Here is a 17,138-nt window from a genome sequence, read left to right on the forward strand (position 1 = left end):
TCGATGCGTAATCCGGATAACTTAAATATGCCATGATAAAATGTTGCCTGCTTTGCTGAATCACTGTAAAAGTGGCAATAACATTCCAGATACACGATGAAAATATTAACTGAATAAAAGTCTATTATGTAAACAAAACTGTAAGCAAAGCTACCGTGAATTCATAAAGTAATTTTTTAGGTTTAAAAAATTTTTTGCCTTTAAAAGTGTTGTTTTTTACTGTTAGACAATTTAAAAATAGCTCTTGTAGTGTTTTTTTTTTAACTCTGCATTGAACTGCGCGGTCCTTCGGTCCCCTCAGGCTGCGGCCCTATGTTCAATGTATGTGGGCCGGTGCTCGGCAATTTTATGCTTTTCTGGCCTATCATGACGTCAGAGGCAAGGGATTCGAGGTATCGCATCACAAACCCCATAGTTCTATTCGCCATTCACTGTACTAAGCAACAACTTATTTCACAGGAACTACAAACATAAGTTACTCAAGTCCTAGATTCCACTGTCGCTTCCACCCATTTCGCCCCGATGCAGTTAGCACCGTGTATCTTTAACGGAAGTTAGTCCAGTTACAGCTGCAGAATTTGTCAGCTGCTGCACTCCTCCCAAATTCCTCGTCAATGCATCCGCAAAGGCTCCACACGATCTCAATCGCGTACGCTACCGAGCCTTTTGTACGTCGTTCCACTGATAATTTATACTTGTGCATGCAAATTTAAAAAGGTAAAGCGCAACTGCTGATTTTTCACTTTGTGTTACCATCATCATTATGCTCTCTTGAAAGACATATGTGTAGGGGATTTTGTCAAAGGGTGAATATGGAAAAAAAAAACAGGAAAAGAGCAGAAGGCAAATGGGGATACCACCAGTCCACTGTACATTATTCGACTCAAACTCGTTCAAATTTGCGCCGAGAGAGTTCATACCACTGTGTTGTCTTGACTGAGGTGGACGAGGAGGGTTGCAGTTGTGCCAGGGAACTGAGAGGGACTACCGCCTCCCCGATCAAATGTTTTAATCCCGAGGTGTCCATCTGTCGGGCTGTGAAAATCAGGATGACATCTTTGTACGCATTGGGCTGGAGCTCGATGGTGAACTGGATGGGAAAGAAAAGAGACCGTTTTTAGGGTCCGGCATTGATGCACAACAGCTGGGTGTATCGCGCCTAAACGCCACAGGTCGTCAAACCTGCAGACTACCCTCACATTTACTCAGTAGCCACCTCAATGAAGTGAGTTTTGAAGTCACCAGTCGGGCTCATTGTATCCTGTCCGTGTTTGTTCCTCAGTCCTTCTATGCGTCGGCATCGATTGCTGCTAAAAAATGACTCTAACAATGGCTTTTTGTTTAGAAGTTGTTCCTTCTAGGTGGCTTATTCCCACTCCCGAGAAAAACCAGCAAATTCACACAAATAGAAGGACTTACTTTCTCGTTGAATTTGGGACTATTCGACGGGAGCATGCAGTAGCACTGACGTGGAAACACTCGAATAGAATTAGGAATGCCTCTGATGTCAATCATGGCATTCATGGTCAGGTTGTCGCCCGGTAGCCACTAGCATGAAGATAAATAAACCGTTTAATTTACCAATTTTCAAGGGCAATTAGTGCCATTCTTCTCCCCCCGGAAAAATGGCAGCAGAGAGTAGACTCACCCATTCGTGACCCTGTTCAACGTACACATCAAGTTGGTCGCAGGATGTGCTAAGCTCCAGAGTCAGCTGAACAGCTGTGTAATCGGGAGGAGGAGTTTTGTCAGTTTCGGTGCTATTTCTGTTGCTTTGTGGCTGAGGAGGAGAGGAGCGGCTACTGAAACTTGGATTTGATGTGACTAACGCGGGGAAAAAGATGGAAAGAGGTGCAAAATTGTTGGAAAGAATCTAGGGCGGACTTAAATCACTACTCGAGCATCAAAAACTCCAAATACAATGAGTAGGAGGGGTAAGTAGGTAACAGGAGACACTCAACCTGAAGACGATTTTTGAGGTAGGTCAGGTCGCAGATCCGCTTCTGTTGGTTTCCAAAAGTTCATCATACTGGGATCCTAAATTAAAAAGGAAAATTATTTGAAAACAGCTCACTTAAATGAGTTGGCAGCAGCTAACCCCTCTCAGAATCGCAAACAAGCTGCAATTTTGGTTTTTTTATATAAAGTACTTCACTCCAACGTACGAGGGCATGGAATTGGATTAACTCCACCAGTGCCATCGTCAGTGAATTTAGAAGCACTGCAGATGGCGGTGATGGTTGGGCACAATTCACCATCTGATCATCCAACTCGGACAGTCGATTTAGCAGGTTCAATGCTGGTTGACTTTTGTGATTGGAGTCAAGGAGGCGCCAAGCAAGGCGTTTTAACTCCTGTGCGTCCCTAACTATGCAAAAACCATTACGAAGGCTGTCATCGCCAGCACCGGTAGGATTTTTGTTCTCTGGCTGAATTTCAAATTTGAATGCAGGCTAAAAGTGAAGGGAAAAGCGTATTTCTACTGATAAAGTTGTAAGTAGCGCGTTTTGGCATCTGTAACTGGATGGAAGTTTAGAAGAGACGAACCCTGGAATACCATCCATTTCGTGTTAATGCAGTATCCGTGACCGATATCTTGGCCAGCCCCCTGAAATTAATTTAAAAAGGCAGATTAAAAGTGGGTGAAATTCCAGAATTGATTACCACTTTAAGTGGATTCTGAGGACTGGGAAGTATTTAATTGAACCATCCTGAAGGCCTCTGATTCGCTTTGTCGCCGACGACGAAATCGTGCCCTCTCATTGATTTGATGATCGTCTTGACTTATCTGTGGGGCGAAGTACCATAGGAATGCTTAATCTGCGGCCGTTGTCATCGTCGCCTTCAAAAGCTGATACCATGAAGGGGTCCTACTTTTGAGTGGCTCAGCCTCCCGTCACCATGCCAACTGTCAGATCACTTGATCTTGATGAACACATGATGAGTGGACCGACTAATGGAGGCGGGGTCACGCATTGCACTGACACGGTAGGAAATAAAGCAAAGATCACAAAATTAATGGCTCCGCCTTGACACGAACTCACGTCGTATGACATGCTGCATGCGATTCGACCTCCATGCCGGTGATGTAAAGTGTCAATGTCATATGTCTCACGCGTCTATCAAAGCCAGCCGCGTATTCCACTTAGCACTTTTAATCATTAACAAGTAGCCAATGAGAAGTAGGGTCAGGTCAAATACACCAATCCGAAGAGGACTCACATTTCAGGTTGCGTATTGCTTGTTGGTGAGAATTTGTTTGATTGCAGATGCAAGTACACGCCCTGGGCTACGTAGCCTACGTAACGACTCTCCGAAGGCTCTGGAGTGCTTGGTTGTTTCTTGCTCCTTTGTACCTTATCATGGATCATGTTGTTGAGCTGAGCCGTGTAGGATTGGATACTCCGCTGAATTAGCCTATCAGAAAGGAGAGGTGAGTCATTATCATTGAGGCTCCTACTCTTTGAAAAAGGTCTCCGCTTCGGCATCACTAATGGATCGACGAAGATTTCCATAGACGTGTCCAATTTGCCCACGTTCCAGTCCGGGCAGTTGCATCTGCCAAGCCTGGAAAAGAAGGGAAAGTCAGTAGACGAGTGTATGCGAGCTCTTCAGCCTGGCCCTCTAACCCTTCTCTGCGCCTTGCACTGAGCGCTGTATGCGTGGCAGTGACAGACAAACCCGATTCCTAAAACAACAACTGTCCTGACACCTTTGACTGGTTGTCAAACCTGTGGATGCATTGTAAGGGACACCGATGCATCACTGATGTTGTGCTCAGCGGCGCAAGGCTGGATAAGAAAAGGGAGTAGGGCGCTATTTAACAGATTGCAGGCACCTCGGTTTTCCGGGATTTTAGAGGCATAACCCCCCATCAGAGAGGGAGAGGGCGATAGAACCGCCTTAACGCACCATCTCCATGATACCCATGATTGAGAAGGTGTATTTGCGAAGGAGGTTATAGGCCTGACAACAGTGTCGCACAAAGGAGGGAATATCAACCAGTTCCTTTGGCAAGTCTTCCTTTTCGCGCGATGATGAAGACGGCGGTTCAGCAGATTTTACCACCTCCACCATATCCGGCGTGAGAATGAAGGGCGATCGATCACTGTGTAGAAGAAAATGGAGACAGCCGTGAAATTGAGAGGTAAAAAAGATTTTAACTTTGTTGTAAACACCTCGTCCACCCCATTGCTACTCAACACACCGATTGAAACTGAGGATCTTTTGAAAGTTGCCGAAGACTTTGGCAAAGTCGATGTGGAAGCTTTGACCATTTTCGCGCATCATAATGTTGTCGTTGTGGCGATCTCCCAGACCCAGTACGAAGGTTAACACAGAGCCGGCAACTGTGGAATGGCAAAAGTTGTGCACTGCCTGGAAAGGGAAGAAGGAGGGGAGTTGGTCGATTGGCCCTCTGTTTTAAGTCATTCAACCATCTTTGACCCAGACATCTATGCATCCATCCGCCTAAGCAGGACACCTCTTCAACCTCTCAAAGGGCGATTAGAAGGTACCACAAGGAGGATGTCAGAGGACAAACCTTTTGACGATCCTTATCGTTAGAATTGTTTTCGTGAAGCCACATCAACAACCCTTGGTCGCGTTTGCAACGCGGATTTGAAGCACTGCTTTGATTAATTAGTCTGAGTGTCTCGGAGTCTGGCACCTACAAAGGAAAGGCGATTCAATACATTCACCACCTGCGTCACATATATGTGACGGAGGTCTGTGGTCGCAATAAAGCGTGCCACGAACAGATGGAAGCTAATTCGTGATGTCAAAGGAACACCATGGTAATGGACAGTCTTACAGGTTCAATGAGTCCGCGCTTCGGCTCCGTGGGCATTACAGTAAAGTGTGGGATGCACAGATCCATTCCTCCGTTCATCCAAATTCTATCCGCTACGTGAATCAATTGGCAAATCAGCAGATCCATCTGGAGATCATCACCGACCTAGTGATGGACGGATGTGTGAATGTAATACGGGATAGATAAATGGACGGAAACCACGAGTCCAAATGCCTAGATGCAGTGTGCTTCGTAGACATTTCGGCGTGGAAGGAACCTGGCGACACATTCATCCATCTATCGGATTTGAACTACGCCGCTATTCCAACCAATCATCGACTAAACGAGGGATCTACTGCCTTTCACGTTGTTCTTTTTAATCGATCAATAGTATCTTTACCAAAGGATTGGAAGTGTTTATAATACGCGATACAGCCCCATTAAGCGATGAAAGGTCATAAGGTCAACCCATGTTTATCTGCTTGCAGTAACACGATTCGCCGTAGCAACAGTGGTTGCCACCGGCGTACATAAGTCAAAACCCTAAGGGAAAAAGACTTCTTATTTTTAACGATAGTTTTGAAGAAAAAAGGGAATTCTAATTGAGCAGATAGTGATTGGTGTACCCACCGCTTCCCGCCATTTGATTGGCTAATCATCATATCGCTCAGAAAATGCGATGATTTGATTGGTTTAATGTCTGACTCATAAAAAGGGAAAACTGGTGTCACACTAACCTTGAAGATACATTTACGCATTTCTCCATCGATACCGCTTAGGGTGAGGCGAATTGGGCACGTGAAAGAGGTGATGTATGAGCATGCCCCTGTCTAAAGAAGAGGTAAATATAGCTTGACAGTCAACAAGTGGGGAATTTGAAGTAGCCATTTACAGAGTGGCCTGTCTTGCTTACATGAAGGGATTACGATTCCGCCACTTCTCTAAGTAACCCATATGGAACATTAGGTGGCCCCTCGGTGGAGCTAGTTTAAAGTCGGTGTTCCACTAATTGACTAGGATGACTAGCGAATGGTAATATGAGGAACACTTCGTCTTGAGCGGCGCCATGATGTCACATGTCTCCATTGTAGACTCCAAAGTGTATGGAATTCCAGACACCACACGGTGGATGCAATTTAGCGTTGACGTTGTGTTGGCGATAAATCGACACGCTCTTATCTTGTCAATGGTGCGACAGGCTAACTCGCATGCTCCTCGTCTCGCATGATGTTATTTTCCTTCCTCATGGAAGGATAATTGCATTACGAAACACGCATCTACTTGGACTTTTACATAATAAAATTTCGCGGGAGGGACCCTCACGGGACTTAAAATAATCATTTTAAATTTAATACTGCAAATGACCTTGGAATCAGCCGCACAAAAAGGCTGTTCCAGTTGTTCACCCGCATGACCTTGAAGCAACCAATCAGAGGTGTGCATCAGAAACTGTTCATTCACGCACCTTAAAACTTCGACAAGCGAAACCAAAATCATAGGGCAGTCGAAAAGCATCCGGAGTTGGGAGATCGGGCACATTTGGTGGCGAACGCAACCAAACACTTGGTGGTGATGATGCACCCTCCTCCAATTCCTTCGGCTTGAATCGGGAGTCGAGAAAGTTTTGTATGGACTCCAGGCCCTCTTGCAATGTCCGATACTTCGTTTTGTCCTTTGCCACTTTTACAGCTTCAGCTAGATCCGAGAGATTGAACAAATTACAGCCACAGGCATCGTGACTCGTGTAAATAAAAAGGAGAGAGAACGTGCGCATAAACAATCAGGCTTGTTTGTTTGCAATAGACTTACCGGTTTGACGTATACGGGCCAACACATCTGCTTGCAGACTCCATGTGGCCTCTAGACGACTGCCATGCAACCACACGATAGCCGTCCTCAGCAGAAGTAATCGACGTTGACTGTACCACTTGGGGCTCATAAGCATACTCTCGATGCTCCTAAAGAGGAGGCGTTTGAGGCTGAAAGAAGAGATCCTACCAGTAGAGTGCATTGCAGAACCGCAGAGACACCGTTGAACGATGAAGAAGGAGGCTGACCAGACCCGACCAGTCTAAGTAGAGGTCATAGTTAACCGCCTGGAAATAAATGAGTAAGGCAATTTAGAAGCCATCTATTCGGCCGGAAGAGTGTGTTGGCAGGATTGCTAACCTCCAGAAGACAAGGAAGGTAACAGATGAGACCGTCTGGAGGAAATTGGGATATACAACTAACTGCCCAATGCCGGAAAAATTGGTCGGCAACATCAGGCAGGAGAAGACGCAGTGCAGCTGCTGGTGAAAGCGGGGTTGAGAGTTGTATCAGGCTGGAAGAGGTTTAAACCAATCATATAGCGTCAATTACTCACAGAAACTCAATTTCCGACTTAACTTGAACACCCTTTCATGTACTGGCCCTAGAAGGCAGTGTCCAGGGCACCCTCTTTCAGCCAATCAAAAAGCTCTAGGATTAATCACAGGAAACGCCTACCTATAGAGCTGAGAGAGCAAGAACATCCACAAAATTTTGTCGTGAGCACTTTTTTTGGTTGGTTGGGAGGCACGTCGACAGGCCTCCGGCCAACAGACAGGAGCTGCAACAAGGAGAGTTGTTAGGAGTTCCGATGAAGCGACAAGCCGATAACGGTGTTGCCAAAGTTGGTCTATAAACAATTGATGTTGACTCAAATCCGCCAAGAAGGTGGTGAACTTGGGCTCTCCAATCGCATCTGTCAGTCGACGTCCAGCCGGTGGAAGCAGTGAGGCTGGTGTGTAGAGAATTTGACTGGCCAACTCAATGTAATGGCGTTTTTCCACATCGAATATGCCTGCTTGACCACTTGGATGGAAAAAAAGGGCACAAAATGCCTGATTTTTGAAAAGGAATTACGAGTAGTCTTTTTACTTACGTATCAAGATCATCGGCAATCGGTGGCTTGGGGAAGAAAAAGTCCGATGCATAGATGGGGAATTCTAGCTGGAAAATGTTCAAAGTGGCGGCACATTAACGTGGGAGATGAAGAAAAAAGATAGGCAATTGTTAGAAGCCCCTACTTCAATAACAACAGCGGTACGGCTTCGATTGGGCTCTGCAAAGGTGGACCGAAACTCCGGGGAGAGGCCCTCCGCCACTGGAGGCCAAAGGCCGGCAAGAACGACCTCTTGTCGCAGACGTCCATTGGCGTCGAATATAGGAACATTCACCCAGCCAAGAAGGGTTCCGTTGCTCACTAAGAGTGTAAAAATTGTCCTTTGAAATAAGGAAATAAGATTAGTTGAGAATCCTTATGGAAAGGCTCCCGTCTCCTAGTGGCTGAAGCAAGATTGCTTCCACAAATCTGATTGGGTGTTTCAAGGTCACTTGGCGTAGGCGGTTATTGAGATAAAAAGTCATAAAATTCCTTAATTAAAGGGTGATTAAATGAAACTCATGTATTAGCGATCATTGAAGCGAAGAAATTTAGGAGAAAGTCAACCCACGTATAGAAGGGTCTTCAGTTTGCTTCTTCAAGGCAATGAGACTGACATTAAGTAGCGTTTCCCTTGGCAGGCGTCGAAAAGGGAAGTCTAAAGAGGGCAGGAAGGTCGATGGAGATGATGATAAGTTGATGGGTGTCGTAGAAGGTGGGGTGGTGTAATTTACCCAAGAAACGAATCCATTCGTCGATCTTTCCACCCGAGTTAAAATCGGCCTTACGGGAGTAGTGGAAGTCGCGGAGTACTGGTGTGGTGCAGGCATAATCCACACAGCCCTTAGAGCCCCTCGGATAAGCCGGATTTAGAGGTGATGTATAAATAGTGGATAATGGTCGTCCGGCGTAGGTCAGAATCACGTGAACACGAACACAGCTACCGGCACTGGAAGGAAAAGTTCCCCACGGATAGGTTCTGGCATCAATTAACCCATCCATTCACCTGAATAGTTATGCACCTTTCCAGCCACCTGTAGATCCCTCCATTAATCGGTTCAACCGATTATATTACCATTTATCAACACACCTCCCCCTCCCAAAACCATCCATAAATCCACCCACCATCAGGCAACATTAACTATCAAATAGATTACGTGCATAACTACACTTACCCCAAACGCTCAGAGAGGTTCCAGGGATCTGAATGATCAGCGGGATCGATCACACTGCCAATACGCATGACAAAGGGCATGTCACACTTAGACATGCGATGGCACTCCCTTTGCATCGACATCTGACAGCCCAGAAGTCGTTCGCATTCCATCTCATTTCCCAATACTGCTAAAATGGAGGAGAAAAATGAGGAAGAAAACAAGTGAGTTTTTATCACTCAAACAGCCACAATCCATTCACTCATCCCTTAGCCGTCCATCCCACGCTATCGGAATGCTGCTGCCCGTTGGTTTGTCCATTTAGGACAAGTACCTACCGATCGTTGATCGAGACGCTTTTGCTGCAGTGCCCGGACCAGGTGGATTGGAAAATATCAACCTCAAAATCCACATTCCAATGCCTGCCTACTTCTGCAATCGCTACAATGACACCGTGCGTGATAAATTGAAGAAGAGGACCCAAACCAACTGCGAATGTGAGTCGCCCTTCATTGCTTCAGCCATCTTACCGTGATTGGAATGCGCACGTCTATCCACGCCAATACCAATTGAACTGCCATCAGAACACTTAGGCTGTCATCTGCCTTCATCTAAGGAAATGGATGAATGTGAGGTGAATGGATGAATTGCCCCGTGGACATGCAGATGTGTGGACGTGCCTCCTCAACTGTCGCCTGCCTCCACCTGCCTCCATCTTGTCTCGTGAATGTAGAGGTGCGCCAAATACCCCTCACCTCCATTAAGGTGTAATCTGTCAAACGTGCTTGAAGTCTAGGCATCGAAAGTAGCAGACGACTCCTTCCAAATTATCGATTAGACGGCGCAACAGTTTTTTGGGATGTTTTAAAGGGGAATGGGACGATGTGGGGCGTTACAGAACCTAGAAGAGGTGGGGTTTTAGACAGATGCCCCATCGAGGAAGGCTATCCTATTCGTCCGCCTTAGCCACTTTTATCTCCCTTGACCTCCTAACATCCGCTTTTTAAGATGCCACTTTGCCGGTGTTGCATACCTTCACCCACCACATTGCCACGTCCATCTCCACCTCGGTGTGGCGACTGGCGCTCTTTTCTCAAAGGCCGACGGCCCTATCAGATACGGTGGCATTCACATGATGCCTTTGTTGTCACCAGTGTGTCCAGTAGAAGTGCAGACTCGCCTTAGAATCATCCATGTGTAAACACCTTTGTTTACAAGATGACACTCTCCAGTGGAATGTAGTTGGACAGAGGACGACCTTCATCATTCACTCTTGAAGGCACCTCAGTGCTCGTGTTTTGCGCTAACGTGTGACGAAATTTGGCTGTCAAGTGGCGACACTTTCTAGAAGTCTGCTACACGGTAACGCCCATGGCTGTGGTGAAGGCTGCGAATTCTCCAGATTACGTCAAGTCTACTATTTTGATCAGTAAATATCGGGAATGCCAGCGTCTACAACTAGGCTGACATAGCTTTAGGATATTAGGGGAAAACTCAAGGTTGCTGATGGACTCCTGATGTATGAGTCATGGAATTCAAGCTGGGTGCCCTTTAGACCCTACTTTGTTTTTTGGGTATAGCCCTCAGGCAACGTGGTCAATTTATCACCGGCGAAGAAGTTGCGCCGGTAAAAGTACTGCCTGGTGAAAGCTCACGGTTGTTTTGGGTTTAATTTACTCGTCGACTTAGCGGATGAAAATGATTTTTACAGTATCGCTGAAAAAAAAATTTCCACTGAATGAATCAATGTCATGGACGGGCATAAAACAGACCCAAGTACGGGACAACTTTGGGTGACTATTTACTCACGTATGACTAGTGTATATCTCAAAGGAGAGGTCACATTTATGAGAGGAAGGCCAAAAAATGCTCAGGAATTTCTTCGATGAGACAATTACGACGGGCGGGAGTTGATTGGTCGAAGTGGCGATGGCGGGGGAGGTGAGCAAGCAGGTGGACGATTTTCATTGGTTAAAAAGATAAACCAAACCGCCTACACAGCAGCATCTCCGAAAAAAAGTAATAGACCACAGACTTTGGAAATCATCCCATACTACATGCGACCGCTTTATATCACTTAAAATAGGTGGCCAAATGTCTTCTACGAGTCTGTGTTTCGGAACAAATCCCCCAAAAACGCGCCGATCCCCTACGTGTGGGATTTTCGAACAAACTACGCCCACTTGGACTGAAAGAACTTAAGTATTCCTGTTAATTGGCCTAGAAATGCCCTACCAATTGCACACACTTTACAGAAAACTTCCAAACACAGACATCCTCACATTGTGACAAGGCTAGAACCTTTCCCTTAACGCTCATTCTAATTCCTATTCCAACCTATGATAACATAAACAAGTAAAAAAAAATGATAAACACTGCTTTTCTTCTTTCTCCACCATGATTGGTGGAGTCGTCCCGATCTCTGGGCTTACAAATGATTAGCTGAGATACTGTTGAAATGACTACGACTTCTAAACCAGTATATTTAGTCATTTTTAAATAATTTTCCGTGTTACCACAGATTTTGTTATGGCTATGGATTCGGGTATTTTAATAGACCTAAGCCCTCCAAAAATGTTAAAAGAGTGTGACAGATTCTAGACGATGACAAAAAAGCCAATCAAAACGCACGTGGAGCGGGAAGAACGGTGGCCAGCCGCAATTCCGGATACCAGGCCTGTTTCCACTTTAAGAAGGCTATCGTCTGCCTAATCACCTGCATCTCCAAAATGGTCAACTTCTCCATTACCACCTCCTCCCAATTGTCCCCCGTGCTGTGCCTTGGCGACAAGGGCTGCTGGTGTAAAATTTGCTGTTTCTTAAGGCACAAAAAAGACAGTTACGGAAGACTTTGAGGGTTAATTTCACGAAGGTTAAGATGAAACAGCGAATGGATCATCCAGTAAATTCAGACTGTGATGTTCATAGTAGAATTTGGATCTCTTATTAATTCATTTAGTTCTCAAGCTCTCACCCGAGGTTTTCTGCTCAACATGAGGTTGTAGAGACTGTTTTGTACGGCCGCCATAGCCTCAGGCAGGGTGTTGATTGCTGTGCCATGACATATCCCCGAAATATGATCCACCACTGCCTTTCGGATCATCTCACAAGTGTGGCCTGTGGCATTGATAGTACTCTGTAAAAGCCAATAAAGGGGAAACAGTTTGCAAAGGCAACTGAGTGGACAAAAAACTGATTTTATCCTCTCCAGTCCCGTTCCCCGGGGAGGCCATTGCCTGCGAAAATATGATTGGCTGGGAAATGTACGCGTTTGATTGGTTGACCTGATCCAAATTGATTAGAACACGTCTTCTAGTATTTTTATGACTTTTAAGCAGGATTTTTATAATCGGTAATAGTGAGAATACTTTTACTCACGAAAGAAAGGTTAGAAACCTGTTTCCGGAGGTTCTCAATGTGACCGCTTATTTTCATCACCGAATTTTCGATCATTGCTCTGAAAACATACAAAAAAGTTTTGTTGTTCAAAAATTGTTCAGGGTTCCCTCCAAAAGATAACAACTAAAATATCTACATGACTTAATAGAAGAATGATCTTATTGGATTATTCAAAAATCAGTTTTTTTTCCTACAGGGTCGCAATGGCGGCTAAGAAAAAACTCTGGCAATGGGGTTCAAAAGGGAAGTTTGTTGCTAATAATGAAGTAATCTTTCACAGTAAAATGGGACATATTGAGGCTTACTTGTCAGGAATACGTGTGTCACTAGCGTAGGCCGTGTGAAGATTCAGTTTTCGAGTCTTGTCTTCAACCTAGATTAAATATTTTTAAAAAAGAATTTATTTCAATTTGCCAGGTGGAATAAAATACTAGCGTAGGAGAAAAAGAGAACATGAAAGCATCGGTAATTGGTAAGGTATGGAGGATATTAGGTGTTACCAACCGTACCGAAGGAAGAAAGTACTCCTGTGCACTGAAGGCCTCCAAAACTAAACGTGCGGTTGACCCCGTTCGACAGCAGTCCCGAATATACTCATGATCACAAAGTCGGGCATGACTAGGGGGCAAAAATCAGTCAAAAATTCCTCCACCAATTCAATTTGAGCTTTAAGGTCAAATCGATAACTCAAGCAATCAGAACAGAGTCCGGAAATTTTGCCATTTCAAAGAAACTATTTAGCTAAGATAGTCACTGAAGAAATCAGGTGTTAAAAGTTCATCAAAATATGAGACAACATCTCTAATTACCAAATCACGAGATGATGTGAGTAAGTACATCTCTTTTTTGGTGCAAAAATGAGTAAGTTTTCTGGATTAACAAATACCAGTTAGACAAATCAGGCTGAGGAGGAGTCAAAGTGCTCTTTTTAAGAAAAATAGCAGATGGAGTTGGGAGGGAGAGAGGAGGAGGAGGATGAGGGGAGGAAAACTTACGGATGCAGAAGATCGGTGCGTCCACATATCCGAAGACAGTACTCAGAGGATTTGAGGGGTTTTTCAGTACCGTAGGCTCGCTCAAGACATTCTTTTACCAGTGTGGAGACAACCTTTGTGGCTGAATCGGGAAAAAAAATTGGTAATGGGTACGGCTATGGTTTTTCTGTCCTCCCTCTATCTCTGCCCAAGGGATGTCTGTAAAATGATAGGAGGGGATCGAAAAGGAGTGGCGCCACTGGCCATGAGAGGCAGGAGGCGCTCGAAGCGTTTATTCTACAAAACAGAAGTGAAGCCGAAGGTCTGGTAGTTAAAGCCAAATGTCATGCGAAGAGAAGGAGGGTATTGGATCCACCCTCAAGGATCCCACCCACGACACAGAGTTGAGCAATCAAACAACTGTGACAACACATTATAAAATTAGATATTTTTCAACAAGCTTGAGATATATTTGGAGTTTCTACTCCACGTGGCGCATTCATCTTTGAACTGCGTCAAGTAAGAGAGGATATGACAATGACTAGTCCTACATACAATGATATACGATAACTTCTGTCCCTTTTTTTCTCCACTAGATCATCATTACTCTCCGATTTAATTTATGACACAAAAAGAGAGAGAGAGAGTGCATGTGCATTTGCGGTGAGAATAAGTTTGACGAGGGCGGTATCAGAGCGCACACATTAAACAATGACAATACAATAACGAAAGTACACATAATACCGCCGTATTAAGACAAGAACGGTGGGGAAGGCGACAGAGAAGACCAGATGGCTTTCCGCGATAAAGCATCAGTCTAAGATCGCCCTCTTTTACCTCCCGTAATGCCCCACATGGTCCCTGTTGCCTACTTAAACCACCCAATCAACGATTGCTCCAGCCTAATCGATACTTTGGAATGAGTCGTCTCTGCTACTTCCTGTGCCTAGACTTCAAGCACGCTTGATAGACTACACTTTCACGGAGGTGGAGGGCACTAGTCGCACTTCCACGTTGAGGAGACGTGATGAATTAAACCTGTGGAGGCAAGTGGTTGTTGAAGAGGCACGTCCACACGTCCAGGCTAGCCTGAGATTCATCGACATGTCCACGAATCAATCCGTCTACATCACATTCATTCAATCACTGAGGTGAATGGGGAAGTTGAGACAGGCGCACCTCCTGAGTTGGAGGGCGATGATGAAGTGGGCATCCGTGGACATCTCTCCACACCCCAAATATGGCAAGCTTGATAAAGCAGTGAGGCGACTCACGTTCACAGATGGTTTGGATCCTCTCCTTCAACCAATTGCGCACGGTGTCGATGTAGCGATTGCAGAAGTAGGCGGGCATTGGAATGTAGATTTTGAGATCGATATTATCCAATCCATCTGGTCCGGGCACGGCAACGAAAGCAGTCTGTGGCATTCGATCAACGATGACTAGAAGGCCAGGATTTATGTGCCAATCATCGTGTAGTGAATCCTTGATATTATATCGAAGGCAGTAGCTTGATGCGCTTCCATAGATGGCATCAAAGATGTAGGCATTGAGAGAGACCGGAGGTTGAGGTGCTGGCAGACTCTCCAAGCCCACGGAAAAGGGAGTGGGAAAAGTATTCTTCGTTCCAGGCAGCCATGGTGTGCAGCTGTAGGAGAAGTATCCATGGATTAGACACCTGATTGACAAATCAACTTTCTAGAGGCAAGGTCTGACCCCCCACAAACCTTTTACACGCTAATAACGGGTCCTATTCCCAAAGCGCAGACGCATTTTCGACTTCTCGCGTAGAAGGCCAAATATACATCGTCAGACATAAGAGTGGTGATTTTATATCTGCTAGGTAAGCAGACTGAAGTCTGACAGTTGTTGGGCGATCGGAATAGTTTATAGAGGGGTTCGAGAAAGAGAGAGAATGGTGTGCCCCTGCTTTGTCGTCTCATCGAGCCGGTTGAAGTAGGAAAGAAGATTTACCATTAACAACCTTTCACCATCGACAACGTGGAGATCGGAGTGCCAAAAACATGGACTGATGACGCAACAACAACTTTTTGCACATACACCAAAATGAAAAGAGAAATTTGTGTAGAATCGGTGGGCAAATGTGTGGCAGCCTCATGCCTCAATTGATGACAGGCGAGAGGCTACAAAACCTACCGATTTTTGCTTCCTTTTTCTCATGCACTTCAATCCAACACGCCTTTTGTGCTTTTTGCACTTCAGAATTCTACGGGTGTTGCTCGCCTATACGCAAACGGTCTGTTTGCTCACCACCCCACTACCTCATGCCGAGAAGACTGCTAAGACTATCCACCAGGCGTCGTTGCATTACCTGACAGAGTGCGTTTTCTCTACTCGGCATGAGAAGGTATAAAACAGGACCTTTTTATCCCACAGAGCTTCATCTTCAGAAGACTTCATGCTGAAATGTAGGATGCGTCTAATTTACTTCACCAAATTCCAGTAAGAGGGTGTTACCGTAAGATGGAGAAGAATCAGATGATTGAAAATTAAATCTGAGAGGGGTGCAATACTGGCTAGCAGTTCGTCCCCTCAAAACCTGAAGGGTTCATTACTATTCACAAATTAGGAAGACTCGAGCGTGTGCCTAGATAAAAACACCTCGTGAAATTTTTTCCCGACTTCCTGGTGGTAACAGATCACACCTTAACTTGGTACTGACGAAGAATGAAACAGAGTTAACACAAAAGTGTTTTGTCTAAGCCACATAGGCTTTTAATTCTCATGAATGAATATATCGTGTCTGTCAATCATAACGGGGTCCATCTGCATTTATTCATGTTGTCTGTGAAGGTGAGGCACTTAAACATCTGGCGTGTCAAAAAAATGTAACTCACTTTTCAACAGCTTTGGCGAAATTCAGAAGACTCGTATCAATGGTAATATTTGCTTGAAGAGGAGAAAAATTCTGAGGTTTTTGCTAGAAGAGAAAAAAACCGAAGTAAGAAACTTTAGTAGACAGTTTGAGAATGGGTGCAAAAGAGCAGGCGAACTTTAACAAAGTCTCGATTCATCGTATGTGCTGTTAGCATGTGCGACTGTGCACAGATGAGCATGAAAAAATTGAGATGAGTGACTTTTGGCAGATTTGAACCATTTAAAACACAAGGTGTCGCTAGTCCTCGAGTCGCATTGGCGCAGTTGATGAGGGGCTAGTGACGTAAACAAACTAACAGCTTTAAAAAATGATTTAGGATCTTACCACACGTAGCTATCCAACCAATGCCCCCAAGGCTAATTCAATTAGGATACATCTAAGTCTTCAAAGGTTAGTCAGAAAATTGAAGTATTTAAAGGCATACTAAAAGCGAATTCCTTGAAAGAGTGCAGTGAATACCTGTGGTTTCACTTCAGGATTCGAAGTTGATCGAACAGTTGTCAGGTTGGGCAGGGCAGACGAATGTGAAAGTGAACTCTTTTTGCTTAATTTGTCAGATAAGGCATACTCTTCCAGCTCGCCCCAAATAGCATCTTTATCAAATATGCCACCAAGTCTGTTGTTACAAGTTTGATAGCACTGATCCACAGACTGATTTGTTTCTAGAGACTGATTGTGCTGTAGGGTTCGTCTGAGAGGCTGGCGTAGGGTTTTGGAAAATGCATTATCCTTCTTCTTCAAATCAAAAAGGGGATCAAATTCTTCAAGAACACTTGTTTTCGGAGAGTTTGCACGCACATTTTCTGAGTCCGTAAACGCAATGAGATCGTCTGAGAGGCTAGACATTCTCTGAAATCAATTCCAAAACAGAGCGATTCCAAAAGGCATAATTTTTGAGCGATGAACCAAAGAACGAGGTATTTATAAGTGTCCTTGGACTTGTTTGATGATTGGTTGTGCGAAAAACGAGAAGGCATGAGTTATTTCAGATTTACATAAATATTTTAGCAAATAA

At 44.8% G+C, this 17,138-nt stretch overlaps 1 protein-coding gene across 1 annotated transcript; it reads right to left on the reverse strand. All coding sequences in view use genetic code 11, as the record gives it.

Annotated features, from left to right (window-relative positions):
• Positions 1-883: 883 nt before the first annotated feature.
• Positions 884-16,969, reverse strand: EGR_05933 (Phosphatidylinositol-4-phosphate 3-kinase C2 domain-containing subunit alpha; the record flags this gene model as incomplete). Its single annotated transcript, XM_024495182.1, has 33 exons — positions 884-1,090; positions 1,420-1,548; positions 1,649-1,824; positions 1,962-2,037; positions 2,166-2,453; positions 2,548-2,608; positions 3,223-3,417; positions 3,461-3,567; positions 3,732-3,791; positions 3,913-4,108; positions 4,208-4,377; positions 4,544-4,669; positions 4,814-4,957; positions 5,530-5,622; positions 6,258-6,487; positions 6,602-6,750; positions 6,791-6,888; positions 6,962-7,115; positions 7,280-7,627; positions 7,698-7,765; positions 7,843-8,018; positions 8,269-8,355; positions 8,432-8,646; positions 8,873-9,041; positions 11,483-11,669; positions 11,826-11,987; positions 12,230-12,308; positions 12,556-12,623; positions 12,760-12,868; positions 13,246-13,366; positions 14,499-14,872; positions 16,083-16,165; positions 16,583-16,969. 33 exons carry the CDS (start codon positions 16,967-16,969, stop codon positions 884-886), a joined length of 5,292 nt encoding a protein of 1,763 aa, XP_024350401.1.
• Positions 16,970-17,138: the final 169 nt, after the last annotated feature.

This window comes from Echinococcus granulosus (genome assembly GCF_000524195.1).
Source record: "Echinococcus granulosus chromosome Unknown EG_S00048, whole genome shotgun sequence".
In the NCBI taxonomy this organism is placed as follows: Eukaryota; Metazoa; Platyhelminthes; class Cestoda; order Cyclophyllidea; family Taeniidae; genus Echinococcus; species Echinococcus granulosus.